At 35.5% G+C, this 13,444-nt stretch overlaps 1 protein-coding gene across 3 annotated transcripts; it reads left to right on the forward strand.

Annotated features, from left to right (window-relative positions):
* The first annotated feature begins 5,825 nt into the window (after positions 1-5,825).
* LOC148846818 (small ribosomal subunit protein uS2-like) lies at positions 5,826-9,332 on the forward strand. 3 transcript variants are annotated; one of them, XM_088948512.1, is made up of 5 exons: positions 5,826-6,054; positions 6,958-7,220; positions 7,311-7,508; positions 8,332-8,548; positions 9,013-9,332. In XM_088948512.1, the coding sequence occupies exons 1-5, from the start codon at positions 5,922-5,924 to the stop codon at positions 9,102-9,104; spliced, it is 903 nt and encodes a 300-aa protein (XP_088804638.1). In that variant the 5' UTR covers positions 5,826-5,921; the 3' UTR covers positions 9,105-9,332. The 3 variants fall into 3 exon arrangements, with proteins under 3 accessions (XP_088804638.1, XP_088804639.1, XP_088804640.1); XM_088948513.1 differs by having other exon boundaries at positions 9,016-9,332; XM_088948514.1 differs by having other exon boundaries at positions 9,019-9,332.
* The last annotated feature ends 4,112 nt before the right edge of the window (positions 9,333-13,444 follow it).

Raw genomic sequence — 13,444 nt, forward strand, 5'->3', positions numbered from 1 at the left:
CTTATTTATAATAAGGAAATCTCTTTTTTCAAATGATCAAAATAATGGAATGCAGTGGGTTTTTCAATCTATAAGCTTTTCGTTTTTACAATATGGGTTTGGCTTCCTATTTACTCCATAATATATTTCCAATTCCAATTCCAACACAATCCATTGACTTTTTGGATTGAACTCCGGGGTAAATCAGCCCAAGATGCCTTTCTAAACAATACATCACATAAGCATTATAGATAAAATAAGCCATAAATAGATAAACAAAAAATGTGGTATCATTCTAATTAAACCCATCTATAAAGATTACATAACATCGCCCTCACCTTAGTAGGAATGGTAACAGGGTGGGGTGGGGCCGGGTTTTGCCTGTTTTATACCCGACCCTGAATTCAAATTCCCCACCCCAAACACCAATAGGACTAAAAATCCTAACTTCATCCCTGTCCCCGTGGGGAATGGGGCTCCCCGACTTTGCCCCACCTTGCCCCGATCATTCTTGTATATTTATTGTAATATTATTTTTTATTTTTTTTGAAACCTACCTAAAACTATTTTATATATATATATATATTATTTAATAATATAGGTGGGGTAGGGTGCACAAATATTGTCCCCTCCTCTTGGTTTTTTCCAAACCCGCCCAAACCCTGATCAGTGGTAAAAAAAAAAAAAACTGCCCCCAATCAGTTCCATGCAGATGGGTGAAATTGCCATCTCAGCACCTTAGAAGATGAAATTGAATTAGTTGCGTAATGCTATCAACCAGAAATTGTGCACGTGAACTCTCGTTCTTCTTCCACCTCGTTGTTGTTGCTATGAACTCGGTTTACTCGGCTAAAGATTTATAGGCACCTCTGGCTCTGGTATTGCTTTTATTTATTGCACAAATGGCATTCAAGACAAGATATACATTGAATTGACTAAATCTTTGCTTTGTTGTTGAGTTTCATTATAAATCTCCTTAGGTTTACATGAACCCTTTTCTTATCATTCTTCTATATATAATAAATTATCTATGATATCTCTCCAACATATTCAAACGCTATGGATGGAAGTGATAAAGATGGATTGCCCTCTCGAGTGCCAAATGTTGTAACTTTTCACTAAACGATTTGAATAGATTACTACTTACCAAAAAAAAAAAAACCTTATACGTTTTTGTCCACAAGAGTGTTGGCTTCGAAATGCTAAGAGTACTTTGTTGTTGTTTTTGAGATCCCGCTTCGTAAATACCAAAATGTGAGGAGTAGAGTTACGAATTGGAGCCTTTGCACCATAAATTCTTAGTGAAATCAAATTCTTACGATTCTTCCTTGAGATCTTCGATGGGAATTTTGGGTTGGAAGGTGTCATCGCTTAAAGTATTTAACAACTAGCCAAGTAATTGTTTTTATTAAAAGTGGCTCTTCAAAATAAATAATTTGGCCCCTAACACGATGGAATATTGATCTTCAAATCCCAATTAAGGCTACTAAAAGTAAAAGCATACGTGTCAAGTGGATTAACTGGTGTCTTCCTTCCTTCCTAAGGTATGGTTAAATTGAATAAAGACGGTGGTTCTAGACAAAACTCGGGCCTGGAGGAGGATAAGGGACATAAAGAGTAAGTTTGTTGTTGTTTTTGCCTTCTATTATAATATGCTTATACTTGTATGAAAGTTGAAGCTTGTCTTCATGGCTTAAATCCTTGTTTTGAATCTAATGGGATCCATTTGTTAGTTGAACGTGACAACAAAATTTTGGTGGACGTAATAAACAAACATAGTATTGTTCCTTGGGCCATCCACTATCAATTTCAGGAGATCTTTTCGTTGATGTCACCAGTGAATCTGAATGTGGCCATCACCCATGTGCATAAGGAAGCTAATATACCGCCAGATTCCTTGGCAAATAAGAGTATCGGTTTTAGGCTCCCGTGCTATTTTTATAGTTATTCTCCCAAATGCCAATTCAAACAAAGTTTCTAATTCAGGATGGTTACTTAGCTTTGCCGCCTCTCCCTATGCTTGTATAATGTAGGAATGGTCACGATTCGGTTAACTGAATCGTTCACTCTTTTTTAAACCAAAACCATGGGAATGGCCATGCGACCCTCAACTCAAAAAATCCATTCCATCTACGCCGTAAATGTTATTCCAAAATCCGAATTCGAATTTGAGATTTGATATAATCGAATCGAATATTTCATCGAATTTGGATATACATTAATCCGATCAGATAAATATCTGAGCCGATTGTATATATAATATAAAATAATATTATATTATATAAAGGTTAAAAAAAAACAAGAAAATGATAAATTAGTTCAGTCTTTTGAATTTGAAGTTCAAACCTTACCTCTCTCTCAAGTTTCAACTTTCAAAACCCTAAAACCCTAACCCTCCATCACTCCCTTCGTCGTTGTTGGATGTCATCCGAGCAATCACCATCAATCCATCACTGGTCACCGCCCCTCATCATCCGAGCAACCACCAGCCCTTGGTTAGACGTTGTCGTCGCTCATCTAGTCATATTTTCTCTTACCTCCATCTCTCTTCTCTTAGAGTCTCAGTGAGACAGTGACCCATCGCCCAAGCAACCACCATCACCGACGACAGCGTTAGTGATAGCAGTCAAGCACCAGTTACTGTCGACGACTGGTGCCGTCAATCCTCTGCCTCTTTTGTCAAGGTAATTAGATTTTCATAGATTTCATAGATTACATATTGGTTTATTGATTTATTTATGAGTTAGATTTTTTAGCTCATTTTCGTATGCTATATTTCTAATGAGATAGAACAGATTACAAATTCCTGATAGTGATTTAGATGATTTATCAATTTTTGGGTTTTTGGTTATGAGTTAGATTTTTCAGCTTTTTTCCCCTTCTTTGCAATCAATACCAAATTTCAACCAATCGGTCGAATTCGAATCGAATCGAATTGAATATTCAATTTAATAATCGAAATCGAATTGATAGATTTGATATCCATCGTATATCTAATCGAATTTAAATATTAATATTTATAATCGATTTTAAATTCGAATCTACTCAGATTTTATTCGAATTCGATCCGCTTAGAGTCCTAACTCCATCACCACCCCTATACCTCAACGGGGCTAGAAATCCCAATAATGTAAGGAGCATAGAACTCTAAATTTCCCCACCCCGCCTAGTCCTACTTGCAAATTGATTTTTTTTTCTTTTTTTTTAATATTACCTAAAACCATATTATATTACGTAATATAATATAATGTACCAAAGACACACACTTTTAGTCGATGTGAGTTTCGATGCCAGGTTTACAAATACCACCCACTGCTACGTCCCCAATCACCAAAGCTAGAAGTTTCCCTTAAACCCACCTGAACTCGATCATCGATAAAAAGCTCACCTTAATCAGGGTGGGGTGGGGTGGAGCCCACGGGAATGGGTCAAATTGCTATTTCTACCAAACCGATACCACTCATTTTTTCAATTCCCCGAACCAATACCACTGATTAACCAGTTTATCGGATTCTATTATTCAGTTTGGTTTTTTATATTTATAGCATATATTATTAATAAATATAATACATAATAAATATTTAAATATTATAAATGTATAATATATTATATATCATAAATATATATATATATATATATATATATATATATATCAATCCAGTTATTTGCTATTTTTTCTAAATTAACCGAAAACTGAACCATCCTTTAGGCTCAGTTTGGAAGGAGTACAAATGCAAATATTTTGCACTCTACATATTTGCATTTGTACTCCTTCCAAACTGAGCCACAGTTTTTAAAAAAATGCCAAACCGGTTGTTTCAATTAATTACATTTTCAGTTCAGGCTTTTTTTTTTTTTTACGAGCACACATGGGGTTGAGAGTGTTAAGGAGAGTTCATTTGTTCTTGGGCTTGGGGCAAGGCGGGCTATGTCTTACCCTTTTATCTATTCTTTATGACGCATAGTAGTTGCCCCATACAGAGTAAAGTTTGGGGATAAAACAACGCATAGTAGTTGCCTTCAACAGATTTTGATTTGAATTCTCGTTACTATTACAAGAATAAACTTCCTAATGATAAATCAAATTTCAGCTCATTCAACCACCAAAAACCTTATAATTAACTGCTATAAAAAATATCATTACTTCACTAATCTTACAAATAAATTGTCATAATGATGATTTGAGATTTAAGGTAACCAAAATGAAGAATTAACCCATCATTTGATAGGAATAAAGAAGAGGAAATCATCTGCTACTTTAATGACCAAGAATTGAACGAATGAAAACATGGATATTTTGAGTTTTATTTTATTTTATTTTTTTTCAAATCTAAATAAACGAAATGTATTTATTATGCTAGCTTGTTTTTCAATTATTAAACAAAAGAGGGGGAGACTTCTCTGCGTATAGAGAGTCTCTTCTCTATAAGAGACTCTTCTTTGATAGACTCTTCTCTGAGTAGAGAGAGTCTCTATCTCTTGGTTTTTCCCCGATGTTTCTCCTCTCTTTTCTTTAAGAGTCTCTGGGTTTCTAGAGGTTCCCTCTCTCTATTCTTTGAGAGAGTTTCCATCTTGGGGCGGCCCTTGGGTTCAGTCGCTCATTTTCTTTTCATTCTCTCCCTTTCATTTTCTTTTTCCTTTTCCTTTCTCCATTTCCCTCACTTCTCTCTCTTCTTCTTGATTAACTCGGTCCAATCTTCCACTCTCTTTTGTTTTTTCTCCTTTTTTTTCTTTTTTCTTGTTTTTTCTTTTATTGTTTTTTGTAGGGATTTTAGTATAGGAAGCAAAGTGTTGGGCGATGGCCTTAACCGCTACTTTGAATTTCACCGCTTGTGATTGTTTCCTTATTTTTACTTTACCAGCACTTACAATTCTGGGTGGATCCAGTTTCGATATTAACAAATTCGGTGATTACAATTCCGGGTGGTTAATATTCCAATTGGTTCCCGTTATAGCGGCAATAGTTCCGGCAATTTCAAATTCGGGTGGTTAAAGTTCCAATTGATTCCACTTTTTGTGATAATAGTTTCGGCAGTCTCAGTTTCGAGTTATTAAAGTTCTAGTTGGTTCCATTTCTGGCAATAATAGTTCCAACGGTTATTTTTTTCGGGTGGTTAAACTTCTAGTTGGTTCTAGCTTCGACTATAATAATTGAACGATTATAGTTCTAGTTTTTTAAAGTTCTAGTTAGTTCTGATTCGTTAAAGTTATGACAGTTTTGGTTTCAGATGGTTAAAGTTATGACAAATCGCTATTATATTTATCTCTCTCTTTCGATGGTTGAAGATTTACTCATTTATCTCTTTTGTTGGTGATTTTGCCTCACCTTTTATCTAGTGCAAAAGTTTCTTCATTTCCTCTTTTATCCACTATGAATGTTTTATTCTGTACTTTATTGTTTGATATTGTCATTATTATTCTGTATTCATATAAGTTTCTGAATGAAATATGATATTTGTATTTGAAAAATAATATAAATAAATTAGGTTAAAAACGACCAAAATATTATATGCTATCAATAAGATGAACCTAAAAATACTTTAACATTATATTTTATGAACAAAAATGAATTAAAATTTGTAAAACTTAAATATGACAACCTAATGAAACTATAACACTAATACCAATTTAATTGATATAAAAACATTAATACCCACTTAAATATATGAACATATATATTTAAATGAACTGCACCAGATTATATGAGGATCGGATAGTGGTACGTGCATATTTGATCCAATTGTGAACGGATCGAATTCGGATTTGAGTTCGGATATTCGAATACCGTTTGGAGCCCTAGATTACAATAGTTCACTATATAAGGGTACGTACTTGAGGCAAACCCTAACAGAGAAGAGGAGGTTTAGGGTTTCACTCATTCTTTTCGTTCTTCCTCTGTTACCGTCAGATCTACTCGGTCGAGAGCGACTCTAACAGCAGCCATGGCGACCGCAACGAAGGGGCTGTCACAGAAGGAGGCTGACATCCAGATGATGTTGGCCGCGGACGTCCATCTCGGGACCAAGAACTGCGATTTCCAGATGGAACGTTATGTCTTCAAGAGGCGAACTGACGGTGAGAGCATCCCATCTATTTCTTTTTTCCTACTGTTTTTTTTTTCATGAATTTGGATTTTTTTTTTTCTGGAGACGTGAGGGGTGGTCTTGTGATTTTTGTGTTATCTTATAGGAGTTAGCTTTTCTTGGTTCGTGTTTTGTTTATATCTGGTACTTTAAGTTCTTTTCGATTATTTATTGGAAAATTCGTGTTCTATTTTAGTTTTAATACGTTTGTATAAAATATTTATGTGGGTTTCAGATTGATAATTTATATATCTAGTTAATTAAGGCTTACATACTTGAAGCTGCTTCATGGCATTTTGAAAAAAAGCAAAATTTGCGTCGTTCTGTGTATTATGTAAATTGTGTATGGAATGGCCTAGGCGACTAAAAGTTGACCAAGGAGTATTTAACAGTGCATAGCAAAACTTAACGAGTGGTTTGTGCAAGTTATGGGTTGTTTATGGAGTTGTATAGACTGGGAAGAATTGGAGTGACAATGAGTGTGTTCTTTATGGTTTCCATTTGTATCTATTTTGTTGTGTGCTGTATTTGGAAAATTATACAAGGCTTAACTAGTAAATTTTGAAACTGTTATTATTTATTTTAATGATCTTACTTCCCCCTCCCCATGTGGATTATATTTAAATTTTAACAGTATTTTTAGCACTTTAGCTCCGCATTTGTTGCAACGTTGCCTGATGCATATAGGATCTTCAACTTCATACTTGCTTGCAGGTGACAAATAATTTGACAAGTTATATTGTTAAGTTATGCATAATAAACTTTTTCTTTCAAAATGCCATGCATTTGGTTTGTGACTATCTTTTGATTTTGAATATTGTTAGCGATGTTCTGGTGTATTAATTTTCTCTGCCACTACGCTTAAGCATAACTTATTTATATTCCTAATTCTCAGGTATATTCATTATTAACCTTGGCAAAACATGGGAGAAGTTGCAACTTGCAGCTAGGGTTATTGTTGCAATAGAAAATCCCCAAGATATTATTGTTCAATCTGCAAGACCTTATGGTCAGAGGGCAGTATTGAAGTTTGCACAATACACTGGTACTCACCCTATAGCGGGTAGGCACACCCCGGGAACGTTCACCAACCAGTTGCAGACCTCATTTAGTGAGCCTCGTCTTCTGATCCTCACAGATCCTAGAACTGATCATCAGGTAAATCCCTGTTTTCTTTGAACTTTATGATGATGCTGTATTGTTATTATAGGATTCTGCTTGACATAATCATGCGGTGACTTCTTGCAGCCTATTAAGGAAGCTGCTCTTAGTAACATTCCAACCATTGCTTTCTGTGACACTGATTCACCTATGCGGTATGTTGATATTGGGATTCCAGCAAATAACAAGGGAAAGCACAGCATTGGATGCCTATTTTGGTTATTGGCAAGGATGGTTCTTCAAATGCGTGGCACTATTCTTCCTGGGCAGAAATGGGATGTCATGGTAATAAGTTCAATTTCTTTAAACATTTGAAAAGATCCAGTGAATGCTTATCCGCATTTTTATTTGTTTCTTTCTGGGTCATGCTTCAGAATAAAGAGTAGGTGGTTTCCATATGATTAGTCCACAATGGGGAAAATTCCTAGATTTTGCTTTTTTGACAAAACCAGATTTTTAGTTGAGCACTTTAGCTTAAACATCCTTTCCATTAATCACTTAGAATATGTTGAAATGTAAAAGTTATTGGTGCTTTGTTTTTGGTCAAAAGGAAATAGGGGCAATTACTATTTTACTCCAACAGCCAAAGTTTTTCCATATTGTAGTGTGATATTTTAGAACATTTAAATGTTTTTCATTTTACATTGTGCAATTAGATGTGGTGGATTGGCCATTCTAAGAGTCTTCAATACATGTAGGATTGAGGATCATCACCTGCTTTTTTTTGCAATAAAACTGTGACTCAATGGTATTTATCACAACTATAAATTCTTGGATTCAGGAAATAGTCTCCACATTGCTCTTTTGGGTCCTGGATGAATCACTAATCCAGATGATTTTCATTGATTTGTGTAGTTGATCAAAATAACTAGTTTGGTGATTTTTTTAGAAACACAAAATTGACTTTGAAAACCTAAATCTTGCCCTGTTGTCCGAGTCCAAAAATGGACCACTAAGACCCCATGCCTCCATGGTATGGTTTTCATTTACGTGAGTTGGTGGAGAATCATAAAGATTTTGCCCAATATTTTTATGCCATTCAGGAATTTTTGTGAAGAGAATTGAACAGGTTTGGTCGTATTTGTTCATCCATCTGTTCTATGTGTAGGTGGATTTATTTTTCTACAGAGAACCTGAGGAAGCAAAGGAACATGAAGAAGATGAGGCGGTTGTTGCCCCTGATTATGGAGTACAAGAATTTTCGTCAGCCACACTTGGTCTTCCAACTGATCAATGGCCTGCTCAAATAGCTGATGCTCAGTGGGCTCCAGAAATTGCTGCACCCGCCCTTCCTGTTGCTACTGTTGATTGGACCTCAGCTCCAGGTCATCATAAGTTCTCATCCTTATGTCCAAAACATGAATCCGATGCATATCTTTTTAAGTTGTCATAAAACATAGGCATCACAGCTCTTTGGTTATTCCAAAATAGAAGCCATATATTGTGCTTGCTGTAAGTGTTTTATCCACTTGGCTGCTTTTTATCAGTTAGGCAACTATACAGAAAACCTGTCTGTTTTCTTGTTCTTTGGGTACTAAGTATGTAGTAAGTACTCGCTGTTTTCTGCCTAATGGAACGGGAGATCGTATTTCTGAGAACAAAATGTTGGGCAGTGTTCCAATCCTGGACCTCGTAGATGCATAATTGTGTCTTGTGTTCGGCAGATCCAGACTCGAATGGAATCTATATGTATTTCAAGTGTTTGATTATTTCTATTATTTCACTTTCAGATCTTTTAGACAATCGTTACTTGTTCTAACTTGTGACATTTCTGCTTCATTTTGTACAGCAGCAGTTCCATTGTCTGGTGGTGATGGATGGGATGCAGCAGCTGCACCACCAGTGACTGATATTCCAGCTCCCGCTACAGGTTGGGAATGATAGAGCTACTCTCGTTTGAAACATTCCTTTTTTTAGCATCATTTCAAATCCCTTTCCGTAAGTTAAAACTTTTTTAAAGTACTATCATTCTCCATGGGGAATGAACGGACAAGAGTTTTGAGAGAGTGTAGTTTGAGACTTAGGGTTTTTTTTTTTTGGAGATTTTACTTGTAAGGCGAATCTGTTATTGTTTTTCCCTTGCTTGCATATATGATGCCATGGATTCTATGTGATCTTACATTCTTAGTTTAATATCTGCAATTTCTTAAAATGGTAAATTTTCTTTGGATTGTTTGGACCCTTGATCATTGGCTCTCTGACTCTTGGTAATATTTGAAACCCTTTTCGTTGGAAATATTCTTTCAAATAGGAGCTAAATCCTCCCTCCCCCCACCCTAACAGAATAAAGATTAAATACCGTATTTCTTGATTTGGATCGCGATGGATTTTGGCTCGACTTTCATTGATAGCGGAACCATGTAATTTAATGTTGAAGTCTTGAAGAGAAGAAATCAAGGATCGACACCCTTGGACAAATATCTACACGATTCACGTCACATGACTTGGGAGTAATGTATTTCGTTTCATAATTTCATATTTTTAGGAGAAACATTACAATTTATGTTGGTTCGAGGCAAAGCCTTGGTTTAATGGGTTATCTGGATTACGATTCATAGAGCTGGATTGTGCCTTGGTTTATTGGCACTAGGCAAATTGCCGGAACATAGTTTTGAAAAGTGTACTACTATCCACTGTGATCATAGAAGGGGTTTGGAAATTATAGTTGGTGTGGTTTAGAGAAGTTTTCTGCTAAAATCATTAAATTATGGTTTGAATTTTTTTAAAATTAAACCAAACCACATTGATTTAGAGAAGTTTTCAGATAAAATCAGTAATTTATTACGATTTGATATGATTTTTAATGCTACTTACAGGACACTTATGAGTATTTTTTTTAGGGTGAAATACATAAATCTCCCCCCCGAAGTTTCTGACAAAAAAAAACCTTCGGTTTCATTTTAACAAATACCTGCCCTTTAGTTTTATTTTAACAAATGCCTCCCCTGAACGTCCGACGAGTGGGTGGTGGCTTTTTTTACCGAGGAAATGCACGCAATCTTGTGGAACTATTAAGTTTCAAAGCTTCTAATGTGAGCAAAACAGTGGTCTCATATACGCCACATATAGTTTCTTTTCTTTTAAAATTTTTGCCATTTTTTGTTACTCCGAATCACAGCGGAGCATATCATTTTCAATCGAAACATTTTAAGATGAATGCAGAGATGTTCAAGATGACGATGCTCTATGCACAATGGAACATGGAACGTCTGGACAAAAACTTGTTTCCTAGTTTTTGGTCGTTATGGTTTCGATTGTTGGTTTTTCTGTTCCTTTTTTTTTGTGTGTTCGTTTTTTTGTTTCTCTCTATTTTTCTATGAGTGAAATTTGTGGTTTACTATTATTTTGGTATGCAAGATATAACAGAGACTATTTACCAAACAAGGGATGACTACTAGAGGGGGAGGGGGGGGGGGGCGCTACTAATATTCTAGAGTGGGCTGCAAAAAAATGTATTTTACCCTTTTTTATTCTATTGGGCTTAATCCAATTAGAAAACCCAAATAGTATCTTAAAAATTACAATTTAAAACTTTTATTTATTAGTTATAATTTTATACATTCTGTTTAGATATATTATATTATATATTTAAACATTATTTATTTATATACTTATATTATATAAAATTTTATTTTGCATTTTATAATTTGACAAATTTAATTTGCTTCGTTTTGATTTGATTTTACAATTTGAACCCAATAATAAAAACCACAATCAAAATTTACGGGAATGCTTGATTGATCAAAGTTTTTCCTGTATCATAGATTTTTCCTTCAAAAACAATGTATTCGATTTTAACCCCCTTTCTCATCTAAGTATGTACTTTGTTTTTGAATCCAAGATTGATGGAAGTGATAATTTGATTAGCCATTCGAGTTTTTCAAAGGACTAAATTTGTGGTTGAAGATTAGGTGGATCAATATTCAATAACGGGCTGACCCCAGGTTACCGTGTAGCCCTCCATAATCTAAAGAATAGCCCAAATAAAATAGGTAAATTATTTAAACCACCCCTGACGTGACGTTTCTGAAAAATGCTCAACCTTTCTCGAACTTGACGGTTTGACGTGTCCCACTCCCAAAACCTCCCCTGACGGTTTATACTAACCGCTTCCGTCAATTCAATGGAGGGAGAGTTAAATTACTGAATTATCCTAATCCATTTTATCAGAAAAACTTTTTTGTATTCCCTCTCGGGGTTTCCAGTTTCTCTATCTGGGTTTTCAGAGTTTTCCTCTCTCTACTTTGAGAGAGTCTTTGTCTCAGGGTTTCGTTGGTTATTTTTCTTCGTCCACCTTCCCCTTCTTCCGTCGTCCTTCCGTCTTTGTCCTTCTTCCGTCGTCTCAGGTTTCTTGGTTTCCTGAGTCTCCGTCATCTTTCTTCCATCTTCGGTAGTTTTTGGGGTGATTCCCCTCTGAGAATTACTCCTATCCCCTTTCTTTTCTTTTTTTTTTCCTCCCCCCTCTATTCTTTGTTCTCCGCTTCTCTGCTTCTCCGTTCTTCGCCCAGTACTCGTTCTTTCCTCTCACTCATTCTTCTCTTTTATATTTTGTTTTTTCTTTCTGTTCTTTTATTCAAGGATTTTGATACAAGAGGCTAATTCTTCCTTGAAGAATTTGGTTTTGGGCGGTGGCCTTCATCGCTTGTTTGACTTTCACCGTTAGTGGCTGTTTCTAGAGTGTATTTCACTGGCGGTTACGGTTTTAGATGATTATTGTTCTGGTGGTTACAATTCCAATAATTATAGTTGTAGTGGGTATAGTTAGGGGTGAGCATTTCAATTTTTTCCGTTTAAAGTCAAACCGAAATTTTAAAAACCGATTTATCTATAGGACAAACCAAACCGAAGCCAAAATATTTGAAAACCGAATAAACCGAATCAGAATTTTTGTTCGGTTATTTCGGTTAAAACCGAAATATTTTGTTTTGTTATTCTATGCAATAGGTACCGGCCGGAAGGACAGAAGGAAAAGTTACAGTTAAATATCCAAGAACTTCCATTATTCTATGCAATAGGTTGTGTCTTGGTTGTTTATTTTGGATCGTGTAATACTGAGGAAGATCCGAAGATGCACTGATGCAGAACCTGGAGTGCAGACAAGGAAAAGTCAAGGGCCCATTACAGAGTGTAGACAAGGAAGTGTAGAACCGAGCAAGTCTTCGGGTCTTCTCAGTCAGTCTGTGATTCTGTGTTCTATCAAAAATAGAAGAAGAAGAAGAAGAAGAAGAAGAAGAAGAAGAAGAAGAAGAAGAAGAAGAATCGGCAGACACCAGACAGAGTCAACACAAACTACCTGAGTGCCTGGGAGGCTAGGACTCTGGACTTTTCGAGAAGAAGAAGTTAGTTTTGGAGTTACCTGGTGCCGGTGAGCCGGTGAAGAACTGAAATGGTGATCTGGTCTGTGCCTGTGGTAGTGTGGTGTCTGCTTTGGAGTATGTACTATGTAAGCGCCGAACTGCCAAAGCCGACTCTGTGGACGTGGAGTGTGGAAGAAGACGAAGAGTCGAAGTCTTTTTTCTATTTTGTTTTCCATTGTTTTCGTGATTAATACGAAATTACTAGTTACAAACTTATAGTTTAGATTTTAGAAATTTAGATTTTACTGTAGAAACTTTCCGACTTTTAGTTTTAGTCTTTTACGTTAGTGCTTAATAAGGAAATTTGGCATATAGCCAAATACATCTCAGGTCTTCGAAGTTTGACGTATGTAATTATATTTATTAATTATTAATATAAAAGAATAAATTGTAATGTAAATAATATTAATAATATATAATTATAAAACCAATTCAGTTAACCGATCTAGCAAATATGATTACCGAAATTGAAAACCAAAATATACAACAACGAATAAAAAAACGGAACTCAACCAAACAACCGAATAAGCCAAACTGATTTAACCAAAACCGAAATTTTGGTTTGGTTTTTCGATTTTAACCAAATTGTACTCACCCTGGGGTAAAGTTCTAGTGGTTACAATTCCGGCTGGCTCCAGTTTCTTGGTGCAAGCCGCTACTATCTTTATTCCTTACTTTCGGTGGTTGGAGATGCGCTCAATTATTTCTTCTGTTAGTTATTCTGCCTCACCTTATGTGGGTTGCAGAAGTATTTTTTCTTGTTCTTCTTTATCCATAGTTTATATTTTATTTTTTCTAAGGATTTGTATCTGCGCCTTTTTGCTTGGTATTGTGATTACTTTCTTGTGTTCATCCAAGTTCCTT

The sequence above is a fragment of the Nelumbo lutea genome, chromosome 6, assembly GCF_056320005.1.
Source record: "Nelumbo lutea isolate HS-2025 chromosome 6, American lotus-T2T, whole genome shotgun sequence".
Lineage (NCBI taxonomy): Eukaryota > Viridiplantae > Streptophyta > Magnoliopsida > Proteales > Nelumbonaceae > Nelumbo > Nelumbo lutea.